General features: G+C 41.0%; 1 protein-coding gene and 1 long non-coding RNA gene across 2 annotated transcripts in view; one reads left to right on the top strand and one right to left on the bottom strand.

Annotated features, from left to right (window-relative positions):
- Positions 1-1,060: 1,060 nt before the first annotated feature.
- Positions 1,061-27,007, bottom strand: vps11 (VPS11 core subunit of CORVET and HOPS complexes). The gene is made up of 16 exons (XM_059956962.1): positions 26,658-27,007; positions 25,737-25,885; positions 20,124-20,262; positions 19,627-19,790; positions 18,090-18,334; positions 16,912-17,113; positions 15,703-15,854; positions 14,782-14,968; positions 11,173-11,316; positions 10,235-10,432; positions 8,404-8,565; positions 7,615-7,754; positions 6,350-6,552; positions 2,723-2,894; positions 1,794-2,016; positions 1,061-1,317 (listed from the first exon to the last, which is right to left on the bottom strand). Exons 1-16 carry the CDS (start codon positions 26,803-26,805, stop codon positions 1,150-1,152), a joined length of 2,796 nt encoding a protein of 931 aa, XP_059812945.1. The 5' UTR covers positions 26,806-27,007; the 3' UTR covers positions 1,061-1,149.
- Positions 26,800-27,227, top strand: part of LOC132385150 (uncharacterized) — a 34,263-nt gene continuing 33,835 nt past the window's right edge. Inside the window, exon 1 of the long non-coding RNA XR_009509098.1 lies at positions 26,800-26,903. This is a non-coding gene — a long non-coding RNA (uncharacterized LOC132385150). The remainder of the gene's footprint in view (positions 26,904-27,227) is intronic.

The following is a 27,227-nucleotide window of genomic DNA, read 5'->3' as shown; positions in this document are numbered from 1 at the left end:
TGCAGTAGTAGAATTGCAAACACGAGAAAATCTGCAGATACTGGAAATCCAAGGCCAAATACACAAAATGCTGGAGGAACTCAGCAGGTCAGCTAGCATCTATCAAAATATTTTGGCCCGAGACCCTTCTTCAGGACAGGACTGGAAAAGAAGTCAGAATGAGGTGGTGGGGGGGGGGGGGAGGGGAGGAAGAAGCACAAGGTGGCAGGCGATAGGTGAAACCAGGAGAGGGGGAGTGATGTGGGAAGATGATTGGCGAACAAGGGGATATCTAACAGGAGAGGGTAGAAGAAAGAGGAAGAGGTGCAGAGGGAGGTGATGAGCAGTTAAGGAGATAAGGAGAGGGAAACAGGAATGGGGAATGGTGGAGGGGGCACAATTACTAGAAGTTTGAGAAATTGATACTCATGCCATCAGGCTGAAGGCTACCCAGGCAGAATACAAGGTATTAATCCTCCAAATTGAGTGTGGCCTCATTGCAGCAGCCATGGACTTGCACGTCAGAATTGGAATGGGAAGAATTAAAATGGATGGCTACCAGGAGATCCTGCTTTTTCTGGCAGGAGCATACATGCTCAGCAAGGTGGTCTCCCAATCTGCGTCGGGTCTCACCGGTATACTGGAGGCCACACTAGGAGCACCAGATACAGTAGATGACCCCAACAGACAAGTGAAGTGTCACATCACCTGAAAGAATTACTTCTCTTCACATTGAGATTTGCAGTACTTCTACTTGCTCATTTACATACCCCGTAAATATTGTCTGATTCTACTCTGTGAATTGACCTTCATCTAATGAATCTCTGTTACCTCAATGAGCCATTGGAAAAGCTGCTTTTGGTAACTCCATCCCATTGTGTTTAGAAGGATAAAGCAATGAATTGCAGGCAACTTCACTGCATTAACCAGCAAGGTAACTGGTCAGTCTGAGGATTCTCACTACAGTCTCATGCACCAGGCCTCAAGACCTAGCCAAGATAGTTGCATTAAATTACTCGACACATGCACAATGTTCATGAATGCTGTGCAAGGTTATTCATTCACATCCATCTCATTCCTGTACCCATCAGCTTATTGAACTTTAATATTACAGCAAAAGTTAGACACAAAAAAAAAGGAATTTGATGACCCTGAGGTCTTGGGGTCTATTTAGGTTGATCTTTTCGTGTGCATCAACAAGTCTCTCTGCAGTCCAGCATCAATGTTTGCAGTGGCTCCTCTGCCTGGGAAGGCGTCTGTGATTAACGTCAATTTATTGAAGACTCCACGTCCAAAATAGTCGGCGATGACTGAGAATCCATCCTTTGAACATTTCAACTGGGAAGCAAACATCAGAATGTTATAGTTCTTATAAACAGAGGCAATATAATGTAAAAGGATCAGTCAAACATAATTGATGGTAAAGGCTCCATCAGTATAGAGCATCGATTGTAGGCATCCTGGCAAATCTCAGTCAGAGTCTGACTGCTGCCGAATCAGTTGGGATGCAACACCAACACATCAGCCTGAGGCCAAGGGAGGTAGCAGAAAATAAGGCAGCCAGAGTTCTCAAGATTGATTATTAAAACCTCTGACTCCTGCACAGCTGCTGGTCAGGTATCTGGATAAACTGCAATGGCTCCCATAGTCAAGCAGCATGTCAGCAAACCCCTCAACCTTGTCTCAAAGTTTCAGACCCATTGCTTGCCTTAATGCAATCCCATTACCCCAAATCTTCAGACATTTCATTCCTGTGACCCATTAAAAAAAATCTTCCGTTAACTCGCAACCATCAAGTGATACATTCCTATTACCTGGTGCTGAAACTTCTCATGAAGATCCTGCTTCTGCTCCTGTGCTCGGATCATGTCCATAACTTTATGGTTTTCTGGCATACAGGTCGGGCATTCAGAGTCATGTTCTGCGTAACTCTCAAAGCAATGCTGGTGAAAAGAGTGTCCACAGAGGAAGTGGACAGAGGGAAGTTCCAGGGGGCTGTTGCACATGCTGCATTTGGATTTCTGGAAAGTCTTCGCACTATTAAGAGAAAAACTGTTACTCCCTGCATTAAAATTAAAGCTCATGATACTACTGATATCAACACAAAGTTTGACTATTATATATAATATATATATATATATATATATATTTATTTATTTATTATACATATATTATACTATTATACATTGAATGCAAATATTTAAGCATTCAATGTGGGGAAAGGAAAGAATAAGAACAAGGAAGAGAGAATGAAAAGAGTTAGATTGTGTACACAATAAGTGCAGAAGCAGCAGAGGATTTCAATATTTGGGGGATGGAATACTTCTAACTTTGGTAAAACTCAATCCGACACTACTAAAAAAAACTATTGTACCAAAAATCTGTAAAACATCAACACCACTGTTCGAATGTGCCAAATATTAAAGAATAAGTTAAGAGCACATAAATTGTGATATGTTTAGATCCATTTCAATTTAATTTTGATTTGGTCAGATGCTCCATCATATATTGTTGAATTAAGGAATATTGGATGTTTCATGTTGTTCCACTCCGTGCCTTGTGGCACATCGAGCGGCAACCTTACTATTTCATTTAGCATTTGTCTGTTTTCATGAGGCCAAGTTGCTCACTCGAAAGCGTGCAAGGAGTCAGCCAAATTCAAACCCAGGACCACGCCACAAAGTCTGGTGCAGATGCCACTATCTGGCTTATATGATGTTTCAGATCTCTAGTATTTGTTTACCTGGTCTCTAGTTCTTCAATCTCTTCTTGGATCTTCTTGGTTTCATCTCTGTACTGTTTGATCCTTCGCTCGTCTTCTGCAATATGGTCACTCTCCTGCTGCAACTTGTTAATGAGGTAATCCTTAATAACCGAGAGTGTGGCTGTGGAGTTATGAGCCAAAGTCTGCACAACTGCGAAAAAAAAGTCAGGAAACGGTTCCAATTGATGAAGTCAAAACAAAACCTTTGCACATAAAGTAGAATTATGATAGCTTAAGAAAGTGAATGGCACCTAACAGCAACTCATTTGCTTGCATCTTCAGAAACAGCTCTATTTCCATCTTTGATATCTCTATTTTTCCCTTTCAGGGTTTTTGTGAAGACCCCGACCTGGAGTCACACGCTGACTATGGTTCTTTGCGGGAATGGGACCCGCTCTCGAGGTTTCATAACTGGGCATTGTTCAGCAAGCCGAGGGCGTGGCCTAAGAGCTTCACACGCCTTCGGAGGTGCGAAATTTTGTGGCCCTGGAGACGGGGATATCAGAGGTCGATGATTGGGATTGGCGTGTCGTGGGAGTTGGAAGATCTAAGGCTGTGTGCCCAGAGACCTGAGATCTTTGGCCATGGAGCTCAGAAAAAGTGATGCAACAGACTTTTAACATCATAAACCAGTGAGTGGTTTGTTATGTCTCCCCTCACGCTGTGAAACAGAGACACCTCTTTTTCCCTTATTAGAGAGAGACAGAGAGAGAGAGAGAGACAGCCTGTGATATGTCAAATACCAAGTGAACAAATAGTCTTTGGAGTCCCGCAAATGTGTGTTTTTGCTGTTGCTTTGCTCACGCTTGACTGCTCAGTGGCGGGTGCCAATGCTTATTTTTGCCGGAGGGGTGAGAGGGGATCGTTGCTGGCTGCCGCCAACAACCGCTGCCGCCGGAGGGAGGGGAGCTGGAGGTGGGGGGAAACTTTGGGGGTTTTAACATTTAACTGTCATTCATTCCTTGGGGCACACCTCTGTTTTTTGTGGATGTTTGTGAAGACAAAGCACTTTAGGATGTATATTGTATATATTTCTTTGACATTAAATGTACTTTTGAATATTTTTCTTCTAAACTTATATCCTTCAAAGGTTTCAAAGGCTATGATAAAAGCGCAAGGGATTAGGCCTGAAAGCTTTCAGAATTTCAGAAAGTCAGCAGAATTTCAATAGGCTAAATGGAAATGTTATAGTATTGTAGGTGAGAGGGCATGTTGCAATGAAATTTTGCATTCTGCAACATGATATTGACAAGTTGAGTGAGTGTAAGAAGATAGGAAGTCATTTTAAGAGAAATCAAGAGCAGATATAATCTACATGGAAAGTGCTTGTAAATGGGTGGAGTCAAGATAGATCTGGGTGTTCAAGCGCACAAATCACAAAAAGTTAGCAGGCAGGTAGAGCAAGTAGAATACTGGTCTTTCTTGCAAAGAAATTGAACTTTAGAAATAGAAAAGTATTATACAGGGTGTTGGTGAGGTCACACGTGGAGTACTGTGTACAATTCTGGTCCCTTTATTTAAGGACAAACATACTAGCATTGGAAATAGAACAGAAGAAATTCATGTAACCATTTCCTGGAATGAAGCGGTTGTCTTAAAATGAATGACTAAAGAAATTTCACTTGTTTTGCTTGTTCAGAAGAATAAGTGGTGATCTTTTTGAAACATACTAGATCCTAAGTGACATAGCACGTCACCTATGCTAAAACGTTCCACTAGTGGGAGAATCTTGAATGAGGGAACACAGTTACAAGGGTTGGCCATTTAAAACACTGGGTGTTGAATATCTGTTATTTTCTTACCCAGATGGTTGTGGAGGTTAAGAATATGGAGCTATTTATGGAGGAGGCAACAGGTTTTTAAAAGATTATGGAATTGAGGGCAATGGGGGGGGGAAGTCTCACAAAAGAATGGCTGAGTCCTGGAGTGGATCATCCATGAATGTATTGAAGGCCAGGGCAAGACTGAGACCCGAGGAGCCTCGTATTCCAATTTTCTTGTGTTATAAAACCATAGAATAATTCAGCACAAAAACAAATCTTTCAAGAGCCTGATGGTTGAGGGGTAATAGCTGCTCTTGAATCTGGTGGTGTGGGTCCTGAGGCTCCTGTACCTCCTTCCCCATTGCAATAGTGAGAAGAGAACAATGGCCTGGATGGTGGGGGTTCGTGATGGATACTGCTTTCCTGCAACACCATTCTGTGTAAATGTGCTCAATGGTGGGGGAGGGCTTTACCCGTGATGGACTGGGCTGTATCCACTACTTTTTGTAGTTTTTTCCACACGATAACATCAGTGCTTCCTTCAATACCGGGCTGCGATGAAACCAGTCAATATACTCTCCATCACACATCTATAGAAGTTGGTCAAAATTTTAGATAACATACCAATCATCTTCCCATCATCTCTCCTCCTATCAATACCACCACTAATTTTAGTGCCACCTGTAAGCTTACTAATCATACCTTCTCTGTTCATATTCAAATCATTAATGTATATAACACATAGTAAGGGTCCTAGTACCAATCTGTTCCTGTCTATGATCTAGTACACACCACTTTCTTAAGTGAACATACTTGAGTTGAATGCAGGATAGTTTATTACTTGCACTTGATAAAGAAGAAAGTGAGGCCACTTCACAGATAAATCAGCTATTTTAATGGCTTTAAGCCTAACAGAGCTCTTTTAAGTTTGTTTAATTGTCATTCAACCATACATGAATACAACCAAATGAAACAGGGTTACTCCAGGGCCAAGGTGCAAAACACAGTCACACATAGCACCAGGCACTTATAGCACCAGGCACTTATAGCACATATAAGATAGCAGTAAAATACAATCACATAAAAAAAAATAGTCCAAGTCCCTGAACGTTGCAGCAGTCTGCAGTCAAACATAATACACTTGCCTTCTGGTGAGTGAACACCGGGGGCAGCACCGACACCACACTACATTGCCTGCAGCACTCCGGTGGAGTGCCCGACGCTGACACCACTCCCTGGGTGACTATAAACTGGTGACACCATGGCTCGAGGCCTAGTCCCCACACTATGCAGCTCCCCTGCCATGCACCAGTAAGGCAATGAATTGGACTTGCAATTCCACACCACTAATATACAACAGGGTCTTGCGATCACAAGAGAAGTGACTAAGACAATCACTCGCTGTGAGACTGCACTCCTTCATGTCACAGGCAGCATCACGGTCCACATCTTCCAGCTCCTCTGCCAATGAGCAACTCAGTGATGGGGTAGTGCTGCAGTACTCCTTAAGTTCTTAATGCCCAGCAAGGTTTTGCAATCGCAATACATATAACTAAAAAAGACAATAACACCTTTGGTTGACCCCGTAGATCCAAGCGCACTGCCATCTTACCGGAAGAGCTCATATTAGATAGTTGAACCTGCCTTTCACTAGTCTGAATGGGGGACTCTGAGACTTTGCTTTGAAGCTAGATGACCTAACCTACTAAAAAATTAATTTATCCACAGTGTTGTTTGTGTGTAGGTCTGTCCTTGGATTGCAGCAGTAGGTTGGGGGGGGGGGGGGGAGAGGGTATCATATGCTGTTATCAAAGGTTACTGTAATTATAAAAAGCATCCTTACCCAGCAAAGGGGGCATGAGGTTGTTCCTGTCGATGTGCCTCAGAACACTCATGATGTATTCTTTACAATCCTCTTCCTTTCGTGCAAAGTATCCAAGTGCTTGTTCCCAAAGGCAGGCTTCCTGCTCACCATACCGCTCACAGGTCTCAATCACTTTGGCATACTCGTCATTCTGCATGTGGTAATGCATTATCTGTTGATACCTGGGTCACAGAATGGGCTTGTTGTAAGGAATAGAGAAACATATGAAGCAAATATATACACAAACTTTCAAAGCCTTTGCCAAAAGCCTCCATGAAATTTAGTCACTGTTGCAACATGGGAAAATCCATCTTCCACTCAAGATTCCCAGAAGAGCAACAAGGAATTTTCCAGACAATCTGTTTTACTGATGTTGATTATGATTGATGGACAAATATTGGCCAAATACAGGGGAAGAAATCCATTCATAGATTTTCTCTAACCTAACTGAGAGGGATTATCAGGTCATCTTAAAGAACACACTCGAGTGCTGCTAGCCTAGGATTTACACTCATAACCCTGGTGTAGGATGTGAACCCACAATCTGAGAGGTGAAACAGCTAAAACATCCTATCCATTTCCAAAGGCCTCATGCCTATCACACTCCAGGAATTTGGTTTATGTAATTTTTTTGAAGTTGGCAATCTTACTTTTTAATCTCCTACAGCCCTGCAAACCTCAAAGTTTGGCATTCTTTCCATTCTAATCTCATCGCACTATTCCCCCCCCCCACCCCCCAATCCATGTCAAACCAACCCCACTCCTCTTCACTGTTATTTCTTGATAAACTCAGCCCAGATACGAACTGCTGGACTTTTTCCTCAGAAACCTCCCAGTGTCTCTCTCCCCTCTTTTAAGGCACATATTTAAAATCTACAACTTAACCAAAAGCCTTTTCTAAGGCCTTTTAACCAGGCTTAAGATGCAATGAAAGTAATTTTTTTTAAAATGCATATCCAAACTTATTTACTCTAAATACTTCAATCAAAACATATTCCACATTTTACAAACTTACATTATTTTGAGGCAAATTTTCTCATTAGCGACTAGCAAACCTGTTGTTTTCTTGCTCTTTTGCAACAAACTTTCAAATTCTTAATTTTTTATTGACTGTGTACAACCTAGATAAATATCTGCACTCAATTAACCTGTGCCTAGCAATTGTAAAGTATAAGACAACAGAAATCAATTTCATAATTGACAGGATGTCGTGACTATTCAGGATCAAACAATTTTATTCTTACAGTCGCCCTTGCTCGTAGAGGTACAACACTCCATCTTTGAAATTGTGCATCTGACACAGTACCAGGGCCTTGTCAAATACAGTTTTAAATAATCCACTCTTCAACAGGCCCATTGCTTCTTCCTGAAGTTGTTTCTTTGCCTGATAGGGAAGTATAATGAAATTTACTGAGTTAATATATAGTACTTGATCGTAGTAAATAGATGCTCAAGCATTAACGTTAACAAGTTGTATGTACATTCATGTCAAGTGTAACCTGTCCTCCTACTGCATCATCCCTATTGATTATTGTAATTATCCAATATTTTTCAGTGGTAGGATTATCTACTAATTTTGCAACACAGAGTAGGCCCTTCTAGCCTCGGTGCCTCAACAACCCCCCACCCCCAATTAACCCTAACCCAATCACAGGACAAGTTACAATGACCAATTAACCAATCCAATTTGTCTTTGGACTGTGGGAGGAAACCCACAGAAGCAGTATTGGTTATGAACTAAGACAAGTTTGCCATCCAGGGTCCCAACCTAGTCTGTAATTATGGGACATAGTCATATACAGCACATGGTTAGAGAGAAATAGGTCATGTCCCCAGTAAATCGATAGTTTCTACCTACAGTTGCCTAGACATGCAAATACTACTCTGGAGCATTTTGGGGTGTTAGAGATGAAACCGGATACATTGTTACAGGAAACCAAGAACCCTTTCTCCTAGGTACGTTTGCACTAGGAGAAGAAATACAGATGGAAACTGAAAAAATATGAATAAGAGTAAAAGGAAACAGTTCTGACCTTCACGTTCTCCTCATGAGCCCAGTCTTGTAATCTGAGCTCAAGCAATGTGTCATACACACCCTGTGGAGAGTTGTTCTGCACCCGAATCATGTGCTCTAGGAACAACTTCAGTTCACGTGAATTGTTGGCAAAGATTGGGATAAATTCCTCAGAATTTGCCTAAAATAAGAAAAAAAACAAGGCAAAACAGATTGAAAGCAATCTTTCCCTCGATGTCAATAAAACAAATGAACTGATCATTCACTTCAGGAAGGGAGGCAGTTTACATGCTCCTGTTTGCATCAACAATGTCAAGGTCAAGAAGTAAACATCACCAATAACCTGCTCTGATCCAATAATGCAAATGTCACAGCCAAGAAAGCAGACTTGTGTCACTATCTCTTCAGGAGGCTAAATAAATTTGGCATCTTTTGACTTCCACCAGTTTTTAATAGATACACCACAGAAAGCTTCCAGTCTGGATGCATTGCAGATTATATGGCAACTGCTCTGCCTGGGATCACAAGAAACTGCATAGAGTTATGATATAGCTCAGAACATTACAGAAACAAACCTCCCCTCCAAGGACTCTGTCTGCACTTTTCACTGCCTCCGCAAAGTAGCCAACATAATAAAAGACCACACCCACCCCAGACATTTTCTCCTCTTCCCCTGCCCACTCGTCAGAATATACAAAAGCCTGAAAGCACCCACATTAGGTTCAAGGACAGCTTCCATCCAACTGTTACAAGACTAATGAATGATCACCTAGTACGATAAAATGGACTCTTTACCTCATAATCTGTGCCATTATGACCTTGCACCTTATTGCCTGGCTGCACTTTCTTTGCAACTTTATTCTTAGCTGTCTTCCCCTTGGTACTACCCTCAGTGCTCTGTTACAATGAAATATGTATGGATGGCATGCAAAACCAGGTTTTTTGACTGTACACAAGACAAAATTTACCTATTTATATGAAAGTTATTAAAAATTAATGTTAGGCACCAGCTGTATTACAGTGACTACTTTAAGAAAAATATCAAAACCTTGGAAGAAAGTCAACTTACATTTGCCAGGTTTTCAATGCATTGTGCTGTGCAGCAAAAAATATAATTTTCACAACAATCATACAATATGCACGCATGTCTATGACAATAAATTAACTTGAGAATATAGGAGCATGGTACAAGATGCAAAGAATTCTCAGGTTTTTAGAAAGATTGGGAAAAAAACATCAAAAGGAGCTGTTCTCCTTAAAGCAAGAAAGGTTAGTGGGGCCAGTTAATACAGATGCTCCAATTTTGTGATTTCTCCTAAGAGTGAATAGGGAGAAATTGTTTCCACTGGCAGAAACCTTGACAAATAGACAGCAGTGAAACAAGGAAAGATGATTTTTTTCTCTTTACAAAACAACTTGTGAATCAAGATACCTTATCCAAAATAGTGTTTGGGAGTAGATTGAACAGCAGTTTTCAAAGGGAAGTAAATTAACGCATGAAGGGGAAAAAAGGTAACCAGTAAAGAGTAAGGGATCGGAAAATCATTGGATGTAATTAACTGGGGACCGAGGCTTGGCTTGGGCCCTATCAGTCTGGTTCTGGATACTGTTGGCTTGCTTCTAGTGTTTGCATGGTGTGTGTTTTCTTCTCTTTCTCTGGCAATGGACTTTGGTCTTCTTGCTTTATGGCTGCCTAAAAGCAGACAAATTTCAAGGTATATAATTTATACATTGTTTGATAACATATCCACTTTGAATCTTTTGAGTTGTCTTGTGAATGAAGGGTCAACTGACCTAATGCACAATAGTAAATAAAAAAGGACGATGTGAGGAGACTGCCAGCGCCTTACCTTATACTCATATCTGCTGCTGGATTCTCTCTCCGCTGGAGGCTCATTGCTGGGTCGGTAGTCCGTACAGAGGATCTTCAATAGCTCAGTGGTCTCATTTGGAACATGATGCATCAGAGTTTTCCCATATTTCTTCATGTTCCTTTCTGCTTGGTCAAAGGGCAGTTTCCCAATGTAACAGAGGGCTTGTTGGTAGTTCTGTGAATACAGGTTTTGAAATCCAATTAAGGTATAAATCTCTATATCTTTGGGCTGTGGGGGGAAAACTGGAGCACCCAGAGGAAACCCATACACACAGAGTAAGAAAATACAGTTTATTACAGAAGACATTGAATATGAACTTCAACTCTTATACCCTAAGCTGTAATAGCATCCTGCTAACCATAACACTACCATTGATCTGAACCTCCACTTCATTTACCCACTTTCCTCAGTACTCCATCCAAGAAAAATATATATTCCAATTTAGTCTTTAAAGCTCCAACTAATCACAGCCATCAAAAGCAATGACTTCTGGTGCAGATATCCACTACAGTTCCTGCTTATACTACCAAACGGTCTGTCAAAAAAATTTTAAGATCGCATCCCCTTGCCTTAATGACCACCCCTTCCCCCCCAGCAATAGCTTATTTGTATCTACTTTTTAAAATAATGGTAAAACAGAACACCATATTTTATCTGATTGACATTTTAAGCACTTCAATAAGTAATCAAGGCAAGGTTCATCTTCTATTTCACTTTCTAAACTCTAATATAATTCTGGTGAATCTGCACTGCATGCATATCCCGGCCGATACATCTTTTCTCACGTACAAATCCAATGACTTAAGTTGTAACTCCAGAAAACCAAGGCTCTATACAAATGGAGCAAACTTTTTTGTATTTCAGCCTTCTCAAGAACATTGTGGAAAAGCAGCCGAACGTTGACAAAAGATTACCTTGATATCCTCGAGCTGTATTTTGAGGTACCACTCATGATGGCAGTGCTTATCAGCCAGGTAGACGGCATGATTGTAGTAACCAGCCTGACGAAGGACCCTGATGGCAGTTTCAATGTCAAAATGTACCTCGCTCTCGCTGGTCTGGCATGAACAAAGATGCAGGAAAATTAACTGTCAGAGGTCAATTCCCCTCAGTCAGTGCTGCTTAAATTCTTGTTTCACAACTGTTTAAACAACACAACTTCAAAATCCAATTAGTCATGCATTCAGGATTCCTACCAAAATGGATCATGAGTATTCATGCACTGTCAGATCCAAATATTAGGTAACTACAATAAGTAATTGTTTTTAAGAATGTTTTCTGCAGTATATATTTACATATAGAACACAAAATGCCTGAACATCCTCTGCACAGCACCATCCAGAGACAGAGAAGCAGCTTCAGCGGCAGGTTGCTGTCAATGCAATGCTCCTCAGACAGGATGAAGAGATCATTACTCCCCAACGCCATTTGGCTCTACAATTCAACCACCAGGGGCAAGACATGTTAAAGTGCCGGGGTTAGGACTGAGCTTAAGTTACCACTCAATGCACTTTAGTAAACTATTTAAGAACTTTTTAAAAGCTATTTATTAATGCTTTTTGGGAGGGTGATTTTTAGATGCATATCATATTTATACTGAGTTAAATACTGTATGTAATTAGTTTTGCTACAATAAGTGTATGGGACACTGGAAAAATGTTGAATTTCCCCTTGGGGATGAATAAAGTATCTATCTATATAAATTAATTTTTAAAATTATATCAGGTATATTAAAACATCACTGACAAAGTCTGGGATTTGTAAGCAAAATGATCCTGTACTTCAAATACCACTTAGTTTCAATGGTGATAAAACAAGTGTAATTTGTCTAAAACAAGATCCCATTAATTTCAGTATTAATATGTTTTAATATATATATATTAATATATTAATTTCCAGAAAATATGTCTTCTTCTAAGCGATATTGGAGCAATACTGACCAGGTCATGGGGGAAAAACCTCTGCCCAATGAAGCAGTGGAAGCTACCTCAGTAAAATATTTAAGACGAGGTTGGATAGATTTTTGCATAGTCAGGGAATGAAGGGTTATGGGGAAAAGGCAGGTAGGTGGAGATGAGTCTGTGGTCAGATCAGCCATGATCTTATTGAATGGCGTAGCAGGCTCGATGGGCTGGATGGCCTCCTCCTGCCCCTAATTCTTATGTTCTTATGTAAACCCCTTTCTGAAGGAAGAGCTACAATGCACCAAAAACTTCACACTTGTGTACCCATTCTCTAAGCGATTTCCAACGGGCTCCATCCACTCTCAGAAATACCAGGTTCAGTGCAAATGAGGAAGGAGGAGAAACTGATATTACTGAAAGTACCTGACATTAGTATGCACTGAAGTCAACATGCCTGAAAATTGAGAAATCTCAAGGACTCTTCTATCTACAACACAAATTCTGAGAGCAATGATTCTGGAGGTAGTGGATGTTCTAGTCTGATCTTTCAAAATTCAGGAGAATCTGGAATAGCTCCTAAAGACAGGAGCAGAAATTGGCCATTCAGCCCATCAAGTCTGCTCCACAGCAAATGTGATTCCACTATTTAAGAAAGGAGCAAGAGAGAAAACACAGAATTAGCTGACATTGCTAGATAGAAAAATGCTGGAATCTAAACCAAGGAATATGAGATCAGTACATTTAAAACATAATGACATGATTCAGAAGAGTTAACAAATTTGGTAAAAGAAAGTGATGTTTGACAAATCTACTGAACTTCTTGTGTATATATCCAGTGCAGTAAATGGGGAGGGGTTGTGGATCATTTGGATTTACAGAAGGTTATCAATGTCAATGAATTTGTTGAGCAAGGTTAGAATATGTGGATGTGAGGGTAATATACAGTTGCAGATTGATGGTTGGCTAACAGATAGAAAACAACGCATGGGAATTAATGTACCTTTCTTGGGTCGGCTGTTGTGACTAATGAGGTAGCACAGTGATTAGCATTTGGACTCCAACTATTCACAATCTACATCAATGAAGTGGCTGAGTGATCAAATGAAACATTTCTAACATTGCTGATAGCACAAAGCTAAGAGGAACCTGACCTGTGGTGAGGATCATGAAGATTTAGACAAGCTTATTGAGTGGACAACAGGACAGGTGGGGTAGCATAATGAAATAAGATGAGATGTTATCCACATTGGATACAAAAAAAACCAGATACGGTGTGTACTTTTCCCATGGTGAGACTCTGGGAAGTTGATTTTCAGGTGGTGGTTGGTGTCCTTGTAAACAAGCCAGTGAAAATTAAGCACTCGGCTTTAAATGGCATACAATTATAAAACAAGATTAAAGATGTTGGTCTATTATTATACTGGGCCTTGGTAAAACAGTTTGGGTCTCCTAACCTGATACTCGATAGGTTTATTATAGCTGATGACAGCAAAGTTTTGCTCAACTGATTATGCTCTGACATGTCTGTTGTAAGAACAGAGATCGAACAGGTCAGGCCTCTATTCTTCAGAGTTTGTGACAATAAGAAATGGTTTCATTGAAGGTTAGAAAATCTTACTGATTTTTACAGCAAAAATACAGACACTTCCCTTAAATAGGCCGTCTGGAATTGAGTGTTGCAATCTGAAAAGAAGGGGGAAGTCATTTTGGACTGAAGGAAGAAGAAATAGCTTCATTCCAAGGGTGGTGAATTTTGTACAGCAGAGAATGTGTCATTGATTTTACTTGAAACTGAGAATGATGGATTTGTATATATGAGGAATCAGGGTATACAGGGATAGGGCAATAAATCATTAAAGTAGAAAATCAGCTGTGATTGTGTTGTATGCTAGGCCAGGGTCAAGGGACAAATAGTCAATTCTTAATGTCATTTCTTACTTTTTATCGTTCTCACTCAGCACTAAACTTTCAAACCCAGACTGCTTATCTCAAGCTGCCTTAATATACCAAAAATACTTAAAAATCAGTTGGCAGCTTGTGTTTTATTTTTAGGCGGATGGTAGTGAAAGCAAAAGTGAGACCAATAAGTAGTCAGTGGAATCTGATAATTGCAATACCTTCACTGATATTATAAAAAATATTTTTTAAAAAAGGTTTGTTTTATTTGTCTCACATATAGAATATTGAAACACTGAAACAGTGAGTTGCATCGTATGCGTCAAGGACGCACTTGGAGCAGCCTACAAGTCTCATCATGCTATCGACGCCAGCATAGCATGCCCAGAAATCACTAACCCTAACTCAAATATCTTTGGAACGTGGGAGGAAATCGAAACACCTGGAGGAAATGCATGCGGTCACAGGGAGGAAGTAGAAACTCCTTAGAGACACGGTGGAAATTGAACCCCGATTACAGCCAGTACCATAAAGCATTGTTCTAACTGCAACACTACTGTATTGATAGGCAGTCCTTTGTACTAAGCCCAACAACTCTTCCCCAACTCCATCTGATGAAATTCTGAGTGTTGATATGACACCATTGAGAGGAAATGGTTTGAGAGCTTCTGACATGGGACTGACAGGAGCTGGCAAGGAGAGAGAGGAAGGGCTGATGGTTACCTTAATGAACTCCTCCAGTTTGGAGCTATCCTTTAGTTTCGTGTAACAGTTGAGGAGAAGAGTTGTATGGTCCTCATTGGCCAGTGACTGCCGGTGCAAGGCCTGCAGATACGCTGTTAGATTGTGGATTCGCTGTGCATCCAGGAACTTTCGTATTACATAGGATGGCTCCAACTTCCCGATTGTCCTACGGACAGTGGGAAAAGGTTTACTGCTATAGCAGAACAGTCAGTCTGAAACAATTAGGTTGCTTATAACGTTGTGACTACGTGATTAGTTCCTCCCAATGTCAAAGGCATGGCTGCACTTGGCTGAATGGGTAGGGACAAGGCTGTGGCAGGGAGGAAGAGGCAGGTAGCAAAGTCAAGTTCAGCAGGAAAGAACAGCTCGGAATCTGGAATCATCGACTCACTCACTTGGTCTATAGGCTGAGCCAAGAATCCCAGTGATCTAAAATGTGCAGGCAGATTCCAACCAGCACGCTGGTGTGAGAGTCACCAGCTCATTTATCCCTGTGGTAATGCAGCTGGATTACTTCTTCACATGCACTATCAGCCCTGCGGTAACTTCCACCTCCATTTATCACAAATTACCTCCAAAAGATAGCTTGCATCTACAGCCTACTCACGTTTTAATGACATCAAAATCAGGTTTGATCTTGCCTGTTCTGTTTAGAAAGAATCACATGATAGTATTCAAGATATTCCCTGTCTAGCCCAGGGGTCATTCCAAGTAAGAGCTCTCACTCAGTAAGATACCAAAAGTGGTTCTTTTTCTTTTCTTTTCAAAATTCTGTACTGATAATGGATGATGTTTAAAGACTGTGACAAGGTCTGCATATTGATGGATCGTTAAGTAACTCCCAATTTCCAAGGATCCAGGAGTGTCCGGAAGCCTAGATAAGTAAATCTAATCACATACCGGATGTACTGCTGTATGGCCCCATCATGATCTCCTTTCACATACAGGTGATCACCATACTGTCGAAAGATTTCTGCTAACCCATCATTATCCAAATGTTGGCTTTTTGCCAGATTGATTGCCATTACAAACAGGTTCTTCTTAAACAACATCTGTCAAACAGAGAAGATTATCAATTTGTGTAATGTAAACATTAATTTAAAAAAAAAACAAGGTAGTCTGCAAGTGTAATTAATATATATGAGCTTTCCCTTTATATATGAGCTTTAACATAGCAAAACATCCTGTGATACTTTACAAGTGCGTTATTGAACAAAAAATGACATTAAGAGATAGTAGGGAAGGTAACAGAAGCTTAGGTGAAGAAGTAAGGTTGAAGGAGTGCCTTAGGGGAAAGAGGTCAAGATGTTTAAGGAAGAAATTTGTCAGCTGAAGGTACAGCTACCAATAGGGGAGTGGTGAAAATAAATAACTATCAAAGACCAGAACAGGAAAGCACAGAGATCTGAAGATTTTAGACTCTTCAAATGCAAGGAAGCAAAATCTCCATGGGAATGAAGATATTTCTCGGCTATTATGGCCAAATCATTACTATTAGCTGCCAATTTAAACATTTCCATTCCTAAAGCCCAAACAAACAGGCAATTAATAGAAAATATGCAATCAATGCCCAGCTGAATTACATGACACTGAAAATTGCTGGAGGCATCCCTGGTCACAATATCTGAGCAGCACCTGAAGCCCACCACTGTCTAGTTATCCTCATATATAGAACAGAAATTGCATCGTTTCAGATTACCACAGAAATCTCATAAGATTTACACAAATGAATAAGCCAATCACACATCTTCAATTCTGATTTTTAGATTAATTTAATTCAAGGTTATCTAGAGTAATTCACATTTATGTTTAACTAAACTGTTAAATATTTTCATTATTTTAATACATTTTAAAAATACAATCCCATTACTCTAGTGCTCAGATTTTGGGAGAATAGAAGTTGAATTGTCAGTGGGACATTGGAGCCAGGTGAAATTTGCTATCTTTTATAGAAGTGACCTCTAAGAGGACCACAATCATGGGATCCCAACTCAGACAGTGCAGTGGAACAAGTTGTGCCCACAATAGGGTGAATTTTGAAATTATAACATTTTGTTGTTCATTCCTGTTTGTCTTCCACTGACCACATGAAAAATGTAACACAAATACCTCCAGTTTTGTCTGCGTGTCCTTCTCCTGCAGAATACTGATCTTCCGATCACTAGTCAGCACATAGAGGGAACCCCACTCTGCCAGTACATCAACAATATCATCAAATGCCGCTGTGTATGCAATGAACTTGTTATCCAGGTCATAGATAGTCAGTATCTGCTTCTCAGAAGACTGGCTGTCACCAGAAACAAAGTCTGTCCTGGGAAAAATAAAGTACTGAGGATTGAGATATAGCAAGGGCAGTTTGGTAGTCACATCATCAAGTGAACAAAACAATATCACTTAAAACAAAACATTTGCAATTTATTTTCTCTTTGATCAGAATCATACTCCTAACTGATATGTAATGTGTTTAAATGGCAGATTGAAGCATGAACCCATAACCTTAATTACTCCATTCTCTGAGTGAGGGCAATGGTGACCAAAGCAGCATGTATTCCCCAAGTACAGTTCCATCTTAAGGTGGTGGTGTCGTGGTGACTTTTTTTTTTAAAACTACTGGTTGGACATTCAGTACAAGCAGCTCCATAAGAATGTTCAATATGTTAAAGTACCATATTAAAAACTGAACTTTAAAGATTCAGTAACTGATGTTTGGCACAGAACTGAAAAATAACATTAAGGCCTGGTTCAACAGCCATTCATCTGTTGAGCACAGGACTTTATGCAGCCATATCTGTGCTAGCTGCTTGCAAAAGATTAATGTACTTATTTTCTCATCTGCTATTTTTTGCCAAAACACAGTTAGTTCTTCATCCTCAACTCCCTATCAATTCCCTTTTAAAATGATTGATGGAATTCATCTCCACTACCTTTTCAGGTAAAGCTTTCTAGAACTTGGCAAGTCACAGAATGAGAAGATTTCCTATCTTATCTTTAGGTCTTGGCACATTATTTTAAACTTCTACACTCTGGTTAATGAACCAGCTCACAGAGATAACAACTTTTCTCTCTCTCCATCACAAAGCTTTCCTGTACCATGTTATAGATCAAACATAACTGTTCCAGCTTACAATATCTTCCAACTTGCAGACAAAATCCATTCACGGTCATTGGTAAAATCATAACTTGTTCATTACCCGGGGATGCACTGCTAGTTTTTCTTTTAAGCATTTGCTGACTGTCCATTTCAGTAATAATAGCCCCCCCATATGGATACAAAACAACTTTCATACTTGGATGCCTTCTTGTCCTTTGAGACAATGATGAGATAGCCACGGTACCAGTGAACGATCTGCTTCTGCCCCTCAAAAGCAAAGCAAGGCCCACGCTCGTCAGGCTGGTAGAGATACACACAGTCATCCCCTGCAACTATCAGCTGGTTGTCTTGCGAAGGGTCACATAGGGCAGAGCAGTGCAGACTGCAGCCATGGTTATCGAGCTCCACTGCAGGGAAATCTTTCATTGAAACATTGTACGACTGAAAGTAAATACAAAGTGAGACCATGAAACACTTGGACTCGTATAGCAGTTTTGCAGCCTCAGTCCAACTTGAAGCATTTTATATACAAATACTGGGCGACAAATGGGAAGCACAGTAGCTGATTTCAAAGTTCAAAGGTACATTTATTATCAAAGTATGTATTCTTTATACAACCTTGAAATTCATCTCCTTTCAGACAGCCACAAAACAAAGGAATCCAATAGAGCCTATTAAAACAACAGAAGACCATCGAACACCACAAGTTGCAAACTGATGATTAGCCCTTGTCGCAATTGCATTAACGTGGAACAGTCTGAGTCTGACGTGTCATGCATGATCACTCCAGGAGCTGTATCTGTATAAATACTTGGAGCAGTGACACCACTGGATAATTTACTCTTTGCTGGTCTGCAGGTATCAATGTCACACCATGAACACACAATGTGAACATGACAGACAGGAATCAGATCCTTCCATGCCATGTATTAAATTAAAATTCAGAGTTCAAAGCAAATGACATATATGTCACAATATACTACCTTGAGATTTGCTTTCATGCAGGCATTTATGAGAAAATAAAGAAATACAAGATTTTATGAAAAATAATAAACGACAAAATCTGACAAACCAATGTGCAAAAGACAATCTGTGCAAATGATTTTTTTTTAAAAAAGAAATGACTAATGCCGAATTGTAGAGTCCATGAATGTGAGTCTATAGGTTGAGGATAGTTATAGACAGATTGGTATTAATGTGAGTGAAGTTATCCACACTGGTTCAGGAGCCTAATGTTGGAGGGTAATAACTGTTCCTGAATCTGGTGATGTGGCACCCAAAACGCCTGTACATCCTGCCTGATGGTAGCAAGAGCATGGCCTGGATGATGGTCCTCAATGATGCTTTCTTGTAAATGTTGTGGAGGGCTTTGCCTGTGGTGGACTGGGCTGTATTCACCGCTTTTTGGAGGCTTTTCCATTCCTGGGCATTGGTGTTTCCATTCCAGACCATGATGCAACCAACTAATTACTCAATTCAACAGTTTCCCTGTCATGGCAGACAATCATTTTGCTTGTATATACCTCACTAACCCACAGAGCAGAATCAAAATCATATTTATTATCACTGTCTTACATGACAGCTGTTTTGCAGCTACAGTGTGCCAGACTACTGTCAGGTGATAGCTTCAGTGGACTTCTGTATAGTGATGGTGGAGGAAAGGAATTTCTAGTCTGGCTAAATAGACAGTACAAACATTTCCCATCCACACAACCAAACCAAATCAGACCTACCTTCACATTCTCTGTGGTAACCACAAAGAGATGGGTCTGTTTACCAGATTGCTGGAACCCTAGACCAGTGATGGGGTAGGTTCCCTCTGCTATAACATCAGTTTTGCTGTGTCTGTCACGAGTGATGTCTCCTTTTTTCAGGACAACACTACCATCTGTGAATCCTGCAGAAAACAGAGCAGCTAAGGTAAACAACATGGTCGCATTAAAGGAAAAGACAAACACATATATGAGGAATAAACCCCAATGTGAATCTGTTTCACCAAATGGCTTGTTTAGGTGCTGTAAATTACATGCAACTTTATGTAATAAAAACAAGTTGCAGCTTTAGAAAAGGCAAATCCAAAGAAACAAGACATTTTTGCAAGAATTGATATACAGTAAGAGATGCCTTGTTGAGGAAATACATTGTCTAATGATCAGAACTCCACCGACCACTGCTGAATTGGAAGTCCTGGGCACAATAAGTAAATTCTGTTTCTGACATTAGCAATTACCGATTGCCATGTGGTTGAGGTTTTCATGGACAGTGAGACATGAGACTTCTGTAGGCTTATTTCCTGGAATTGCAGAAAATATCCTGGTGCAGAGAGGATTTCCGCTGCCATCTCGCTTCTCCAGATTCCAGACTTTCACCTGCAATGTAAAGAAACAAAATAAAACAGATGCAAGAACTGGCTTATTTGACCAATTTACATGCCTTCAGTCCAATTGGCAGCCCTGTTCAAGATGGAATTGTTCTCAAGAAATGCAAAAACACCATCAAATCCAACTGTTTGAACTCTGCTATACCAAGACTGTCCTCAACTACCGATCACTCTCGGAACTGACAGTTCAGAATTTGTCCTATTTTAGCTGATCCATTAACTCCACATTCTCTCCAGAGCTAAGAGTGTATATAAACTTAACTTTAATCCTCTACCTTGCTTCTGAAACCTTTATCCATCAATATTCTGGCATGTTCAGACTCCCCTATTACAAACTATTTGTATTTGGACCCTATGCCCATATATGTCATTCATCTTTAAATCTGCAATCTCTTACCCTTTCACTCTCTTCTTGCTTATTTGTTCTTCCAAGAGGACCAGAACCTTGTCATAGGGTTTGGAGGCTTGTGTGCCTCAATGACCCAGAGAGTTATGTTGGCTAGAATCAAGCCCTTGTGCTTTGGCTCTTGGTAGGGTCACCTGTCCCAAACAGATCAAAGAGTAAAGAATAAAAATAGTCCATGGATCCTCCAGGTTCAGGGGTTCAGCTCAGGGCTAACAATCCTGACCAGTGAAACAAAATTGTTATGGAAACAGTAATGAAGAAAACTTTCATTGCTGCCCTAAACACCAGCACCATAACGGGCAGTAAGTAAATTACTTTATTTCTTGAGTCAGGCTCCCAATCTCTGTAACGTCTTCCTTTCTAATAACCTGCTGCTAAACACTGAAATCATTTCCATTTCCCCTCACCTTCATTGCATCAATAGTTAGTTTCCCTTCAGTCACCTGGGAACCACACTCTACTATTCAAGTTGCTCTTATTTTCATTCAACTTTGTTGCAGTGTCCTTTTTAGAAATATTCTAAATTTGTAGAGCACATTTTATGTTAAAAGAGCTACATAAAACTAATTCACTGCTGATATTTTTAAATAAACCAGTATCCACAGTGCCTGTGGTTACTCTGACCCAATTAGTACATGCTCACGGACAACAAAGACAGCAAAAACCACCAGCCTCCACGTCCAGCACATAATTCTCTGAAACTTCTGCTACCTCCAATGGGATCCCACCACCAAGCACATCTTTCCCTCCACCCCCCCCCCCCCCCTCCACTTTCTGCTTTTCACAGGGAAATCGTTCCCTATGCAACTCCCTTGAACATTCGTCCTTCCGGGCACTTATCCTTGCAAGTGGAACAAGTGCTACATCTGCCCCTACACCTCCTCCCTCACTACCATTCAGGGCCCCAAACAGTCCTTCCAGGTGAGGCGACACTTCACTTGTGAGTCTGTTGGGGTCATTTACTGTGTTCGGTGCTCCCGGTGTGGCCTCCTGTATATTGCTTAGACTGACAGACTGGGAGACCACTTCGCTGAGCACCTAAGCTCCATCTGCCAGAACAAGCGGTATCTCCCACTGGCCACCTATTTTAATTCCACTTCCCATTCTGATATGTCCATCTATAGTCTCTTCCACTGTCGTGATGAGGCCACACTTAGGCTGGAGGATCAACACGTAATATTCTGCTTGGGTAGCCTGCAACCCAATAGCATGAACATCAATTTCTCAAACTTCTGGTAATGCCCCCCACCCCTCTTCACAATCTCCCATCCCCTTTCTCCTCTCTCACCTCATCTCCTTCCCCACCCATCACCTCCCTGTGGTGATCTTCCCCCTTTTCCTTTCTTCCATGCCTTCTGTCTCTTTCACCAATCAACTTCCCAGCTCTTTACTTCATCCCTCCTCCTTCAGGTTTCCATTTGGTGTTTCTCTCTCCCCTCCACCCACCTTTTAAATCTACTCCTCAGCCTTTTTTCTCCAGTCCTGCCAAAGCGTTTCGGCCCAAAACGTCGATTGCTTTTTTCCATAGATGCTGCCTGGCCTGCTGAGTTGCTCCAGCATTTTGTGTGTGTTGCTCGGATTTCCAGCATCTGCAGATTTTCTCTTGTAAGCAAAAATTGATACATCCACACATACTAAGAGCAGATAAAACAGTAGGAGTTGGCCTGCTGGCCAGTTGAGCCTGTTCTGCCACTCAATAAGATCACGGCTGATCTAGCCACAGAATTAGCTCCACCTACCTGCCTTTTTTCCCCATTACCCTCTATTTCCCTGCTATGCAAAAATCTATCTAACCATGTTTTAAATTAAACAAGATGGCTTCCCTGGGCAGAGAGTTCCACAGATTCACTACTCTCTGGGAAAAACAGTTTCTCCTCATCTGTCCTAAATCTACTTCCCTGAATCTTGAGGCCATGTCCCCTAGCTTTAGTCTCACTTCTTTTTCTCCTTGGGCCCTTAGCTCCCAGTGGAGCATAGGCCAGTGATGACTTCCCATCCAAAGTCAATGGTATGGTTGGAGTTCATTAATATTTTTGTCATCCATTTTATCCACTGTACAGGGAATTGACCCATACAGCAATCTCACTTACCGGTGAAAACATTTCCTGCCTCTACCTTATCTATTTTATTTAATGAATATATTTCTATAAGATCCCCCTCATTCTTCTGAATTCCAATGAGGCCACTCAATCCTTCCTTATATACTAACCCCCTCATCTCCAAAGTTGACTTGGGTGAACCTCCTCTGCACTGTTCCATCTTTCCTCAAGTAGACAGTCCAAAACTGCACACAGTACTCCACATGCAGCCTTTCCAGTACCCTGTACAGTTGCAGCATTCCCCCAGCCCACTCTTAAATTCAATTGCCCTGTTGAACAATTGTCAACGGAACTAAGTTATAACTCACTACACAACGCACAAGTAATGGAAGCTTACAACTTATTGTCTCTGCACAAACAACAATGTAACTACGTTGACCCTGGGCCAACAGCTTAAAACACAAATTCTACTATTCCCTCTGTACCAATACTCTCTCAGACCAGACCACTTTCCCAATTTATAACACCGTAATAGGGGATCTCCGTTGGCCATCTTTTATTCTCCCAGACCCTGGAGTGGGTTGAGAGAGTTATCACTGATAGTGTAATCGAAGTGTAATCCCTTTCGGTTAGTCCTGACAAAGGGTCTCGGCCCGAAATGTCGACAGTGCTTCTCCCTATAGATGCTGCTTGGCCTGCTGTGTTCCACCACCATTTTGTGTGTTGTTGTTTGAATTTCCAGCATCTGCAGATTTCCTCGTGTAATCGAAGTGTCCACTTTTATATTCATTAACAATTCAAATATTGCATTCCAGTGTCATTGGCTGTAGATCATGTGTCTGACCTTTAACACCTTTTTATTGGCTCTGCTCCAAGCCAGCATCCATTTATTGCCCTCTTCCCAGCAAGCGACAATCGGTAATTTATGGCTCTTGGTTCTCTTCAGAAACCAGCTTGACTCGCTCCAGACAGGCACAGACCACAAAATTCACAAACCTGCACGTTATATTATATCAAGGAATACCTCACAAAAAACAACTTATTTGTAAATGATCTCCAGTCCAGATTACCTGAAGCAACATTGTGTTTACTTTAAAACACAGAAATCCAAGCAACTTTATCTCACAAAATGGAGGATGTTGTAAAACAGTTCCAGAAAGTGGCAGCTTTCATCTCCAAAGACATGGCACATACAAAGACAATTGATCTGTCTGTTTCTGCTGTCCTTAAGCCATTCGAGTTTGATGTTTTCTTCCATATTTTAAACTTTCTATGAACAACACTCCAAGCAATGAGTGTTGCTTTCTTGATAACCTGTTGTACCTGCAAACCAACCTTTTGTGATTCATGCATAAGCACTCCAAAGTCTTTCCATACAAAAGCAAGCTGCAAGCTTTCATCTTTTAAATAATAATCTTTTATTTTCTCTTCCAAAGTGAATGACCTTGCATTTATCAACGTTGTACTTCATCTGGCAGACCCTTGTCCATTCACTTAATATATCCCTCTGCAGACTTTCCACATCCTTTGCACAATTTGCATTTCGACAGTATTTGCAAACGGAGATACGCTACACTTAGTCCTCTTCCTAATTGTTAATGTTTTGAGCAGTTGTGGGTCCAGCACAGACCTTCGTAGCACTCTGCTCACCAAACTACCAACCAGCAAAGAACCCTTTTGTCGCAACTTTCACCCTTCTATTGGTTAATCAATCCTCTATGCATTACTTCCGGCTCCATGCAGCCATCTGACGGATAAGTGCTTTGATCAGCAACTTATTGAATACCTTCTGGAAATCCAAACATACATCTACCTGTTATGCTCTATCCACTGTGCACATTATATTCTCAAATAATTCTAGTTTGTTCAACAGTAAGGACATGCCTTTAATGAATCTATGCTGTCTCAGCCTGATGGATCAATTCTGTCAAGATATCTTGTTACTTCTTCCTTAATGATAGCTTCAAACATTTTACTGACTATGGACGTTAAAGCTAACTGGCCTATAGTTACCCACTTTTTGCCTATATCCACTGGGACCTGCCCAGAATCCAAAGAATTTTAGCAAATTATCACAAATGCATCTGCTATCACTTCTGCCAATTCTTTTATGCATCCCATCAGGACCAAGGGATTTGTACACATTTAGATCCACTAGTTTGTGCATCATGACTTTAGTGACAGCAATTATATCGAGGTCATAGATGCATCCTGTACTGTGAAGCCATTCAAGGCCTCAACTATTTCCACTTTCACCAATATTAATTACATATTATTCTCTCCTTCCAAAGGACCCGTGTTCACTTCAGCCACCCTTTTCCGCTTTATGTAATTATAAAAAGTTTTACATTTTGTACTAGTTTTATTTTTATAATCCACCTTCCCTTATTGCTTGCTTAGAGGTTCTTTGTTCACTTTTTTTTAAAGAAAAGCTTTCCCAGTTTCTCACTACTCTTGGCGACTTTGTATGAGCTTGATGCCTTCGCTTATTTCCTTAGTTTTCCAAGGCTGGCTCCCCCCACTCATATTGCCCTAGAATATACTTTGTTGAGCATCGCAAAAAATCTTCCAGTTTCACAACTGTCGCACAACCTAGCCTGTGTTCCTCCCTCATTTATAAGTGTACAGCCCACTTTCTCAAGGTCATCTGGAAACAGGCGGGTCTTGGCCTGAAACATCGACTGTTCACTCTTTTCCACAGATGCTGCCTGACCTGCTGAGTTCCTCCAGCATTTTGTGTGTGTTGCTTGGAGATAAACAACCAGATCTCCAGAAATGAACTTAATACAACACCAGAAAAAGAAAATTTGAAAGGGTAAATTTCATTTTAAATGGTTTATCAATTGTTTTCTTTGAGGTAAATTGAACTGTTCCACTTTCTTTACTCAATTATCATTTTCAAATTGGTCAGCAAAGGGACAGAAAATAGGTCTAGTGCCCTGATCGTTCACCATTGATTTCACAGGAGTGAGCCATTCAGTACCAGCCTTACTGGCTAACAAGTTTTAGGTCACTTACCAAAGGGTTGATTCCTGGTTCATCCTCTCCCACTGAGACAAGAATACTATGCTGTTTAAGTTGAAACAAGTGTGTAACTCGAAGCTTATAAGCCTGAAAGGAAGTGAACTGCAAAGTCCGAGTGAGGAACCAGATATTCCCTTCAATATGTATTCTAGTGTTAAGGGACTAATTTAGTCTTAGGAAAACCACTATACCGTATCGGTTGGCGCGAAGTTATTAAGGCTCGGGGCGTTTCGGAGTTCGGAATTCAAATCCTACATCGAATGAAAGGAGTTTGTACATCCTCCCCCCTGGAATGGATGGTCCCCCCTTCCCGGGTGCTTCCGTTTCCTCCCACGGTCCAAAATCCTAATACTAGGTGAATTGGTCATTGCAAATTGTCCCGAGATTAGGTTATAGTTTAGGTTTGTCGGTGGTTGGGAAGTCGGTCCTATTCCGTGCTATATCGCCAAATACACTGAAATCCAACGGGGACAGGTTACAGTAATAACTATTACAAAGAAGGCATCGATAATCAGAATTAATCTGATCTGTATTCAAAGTTTCAAGTAACCTTTCAAAACTGACTGCAACTAGCACCACAAACATCAGCAGCAATCGAGGCCACTGAACTGAACGCGAATTCTGGGATACGAGTCACATTTGGCAGAGAATTATGTTGAGCGAAAGAGAGCAACATCAGCTTTTTGCTGGAGGAGGCGATGTTGAACGGTGGTGAGAAAAAGGTGGAGAAATCGGATAAGTTCAAGGAGAGGTGGGATTCAATAACAGAACGCACGATGGTCAGGGCTGGGGATCTGAGTAGCTACACCATGAGCAGAAATATAAACCTTGGGCTTTAACGTGACAGGGCCGAGTCGAGAAAGCAGGGAACCGGCGCCTGACTGGCAAGTTCCGCCCAGCCTATGTAAAGGATATCCCCCAGTACCAGGCTGCCTCTGCCACTCGTGCACACACTGAAAGCCGAGTCTCCTGGGCAGTGGAATTCCCGGTCCGGTTGCCCAGGCTCTTTCAATAGCTCCTTGTCGAAGAAAACGAAACGCCTCCATTGTAGAAAAGCCGCCATCTCAAGCCGTCACATGATCGGTCCCTCGTGTCACCTGACTCTTCTTAAAGGGGCCTAGCCCTCAGTTCGGAACCTCTAATTAACCGAACTTTCCGCAGGTATGTTCTGCATGACCACCAGCAATACACACAAAATGCTGGAGGAAATAAGCAGGTCAGCCGCATCTATGGAAATAAATAGATGTCGACGTTTCAAGCCGAGACTCTTCTACATAACACAAAAAGATGCTGGAGGAACTCAGCAGACCGGGCAGCATCTATTGAAAAAGTACAGTCGACGTTTCAGATCCTAAACTTAGACTGAACTATTATCCCCCCCTCCCCCCGCCCACAGATGATATCTGGCCTGCTGAATTCCTTCAGCATTTTGTGTGTGTTGCTTGGATTTACAGCATTTTTTTCTTGTTTGTGATTGGACCCTTC

This window comes from Hypanus sabinus, chromosome X2, assembly GCF_030144855.1.
Source record: "Hypanus sabinus isolate sHypSab1 chromosome X2, sHypSab1.hap1, whole genome shotgun sequence".
NCBI lineage: Eukaryota > Metazoa > Chordata > Chondrichthyes > Myliobatiformes > Dasyatidae > Hypanus > Hypanus sabinus.
The sequence above is the reverse complement of the archived record's forward strand: the minus strand, read 5'-3'. Positions and strand labels throughout refer to the sequence as shown.

Bases quoted from the DNA above. Each gene is read 5' to 3' on its own strand.
- vps11 (XM_059956962.1), bottom strand. From the start codon at position 26,805: ATGGCGGCTTTTCTACAATGGAGGCGTTTCGTTTTCTTCGACAAGGAG. The intron at 18,335-19,626 runs GTAGGTCTGATT...ATTTACTTTCAG, and splicing joins TTACCACAGAGAATGTGAAG to TCGTACAATGTTTCAATGAA. The intron at 6,553-7,614 runs GTAAGAATAAAA...TCTGTGACCCAG, and splicing joins CTCTACGAGCAAGGGCGACT to GTATCAACAGATAATGCATT.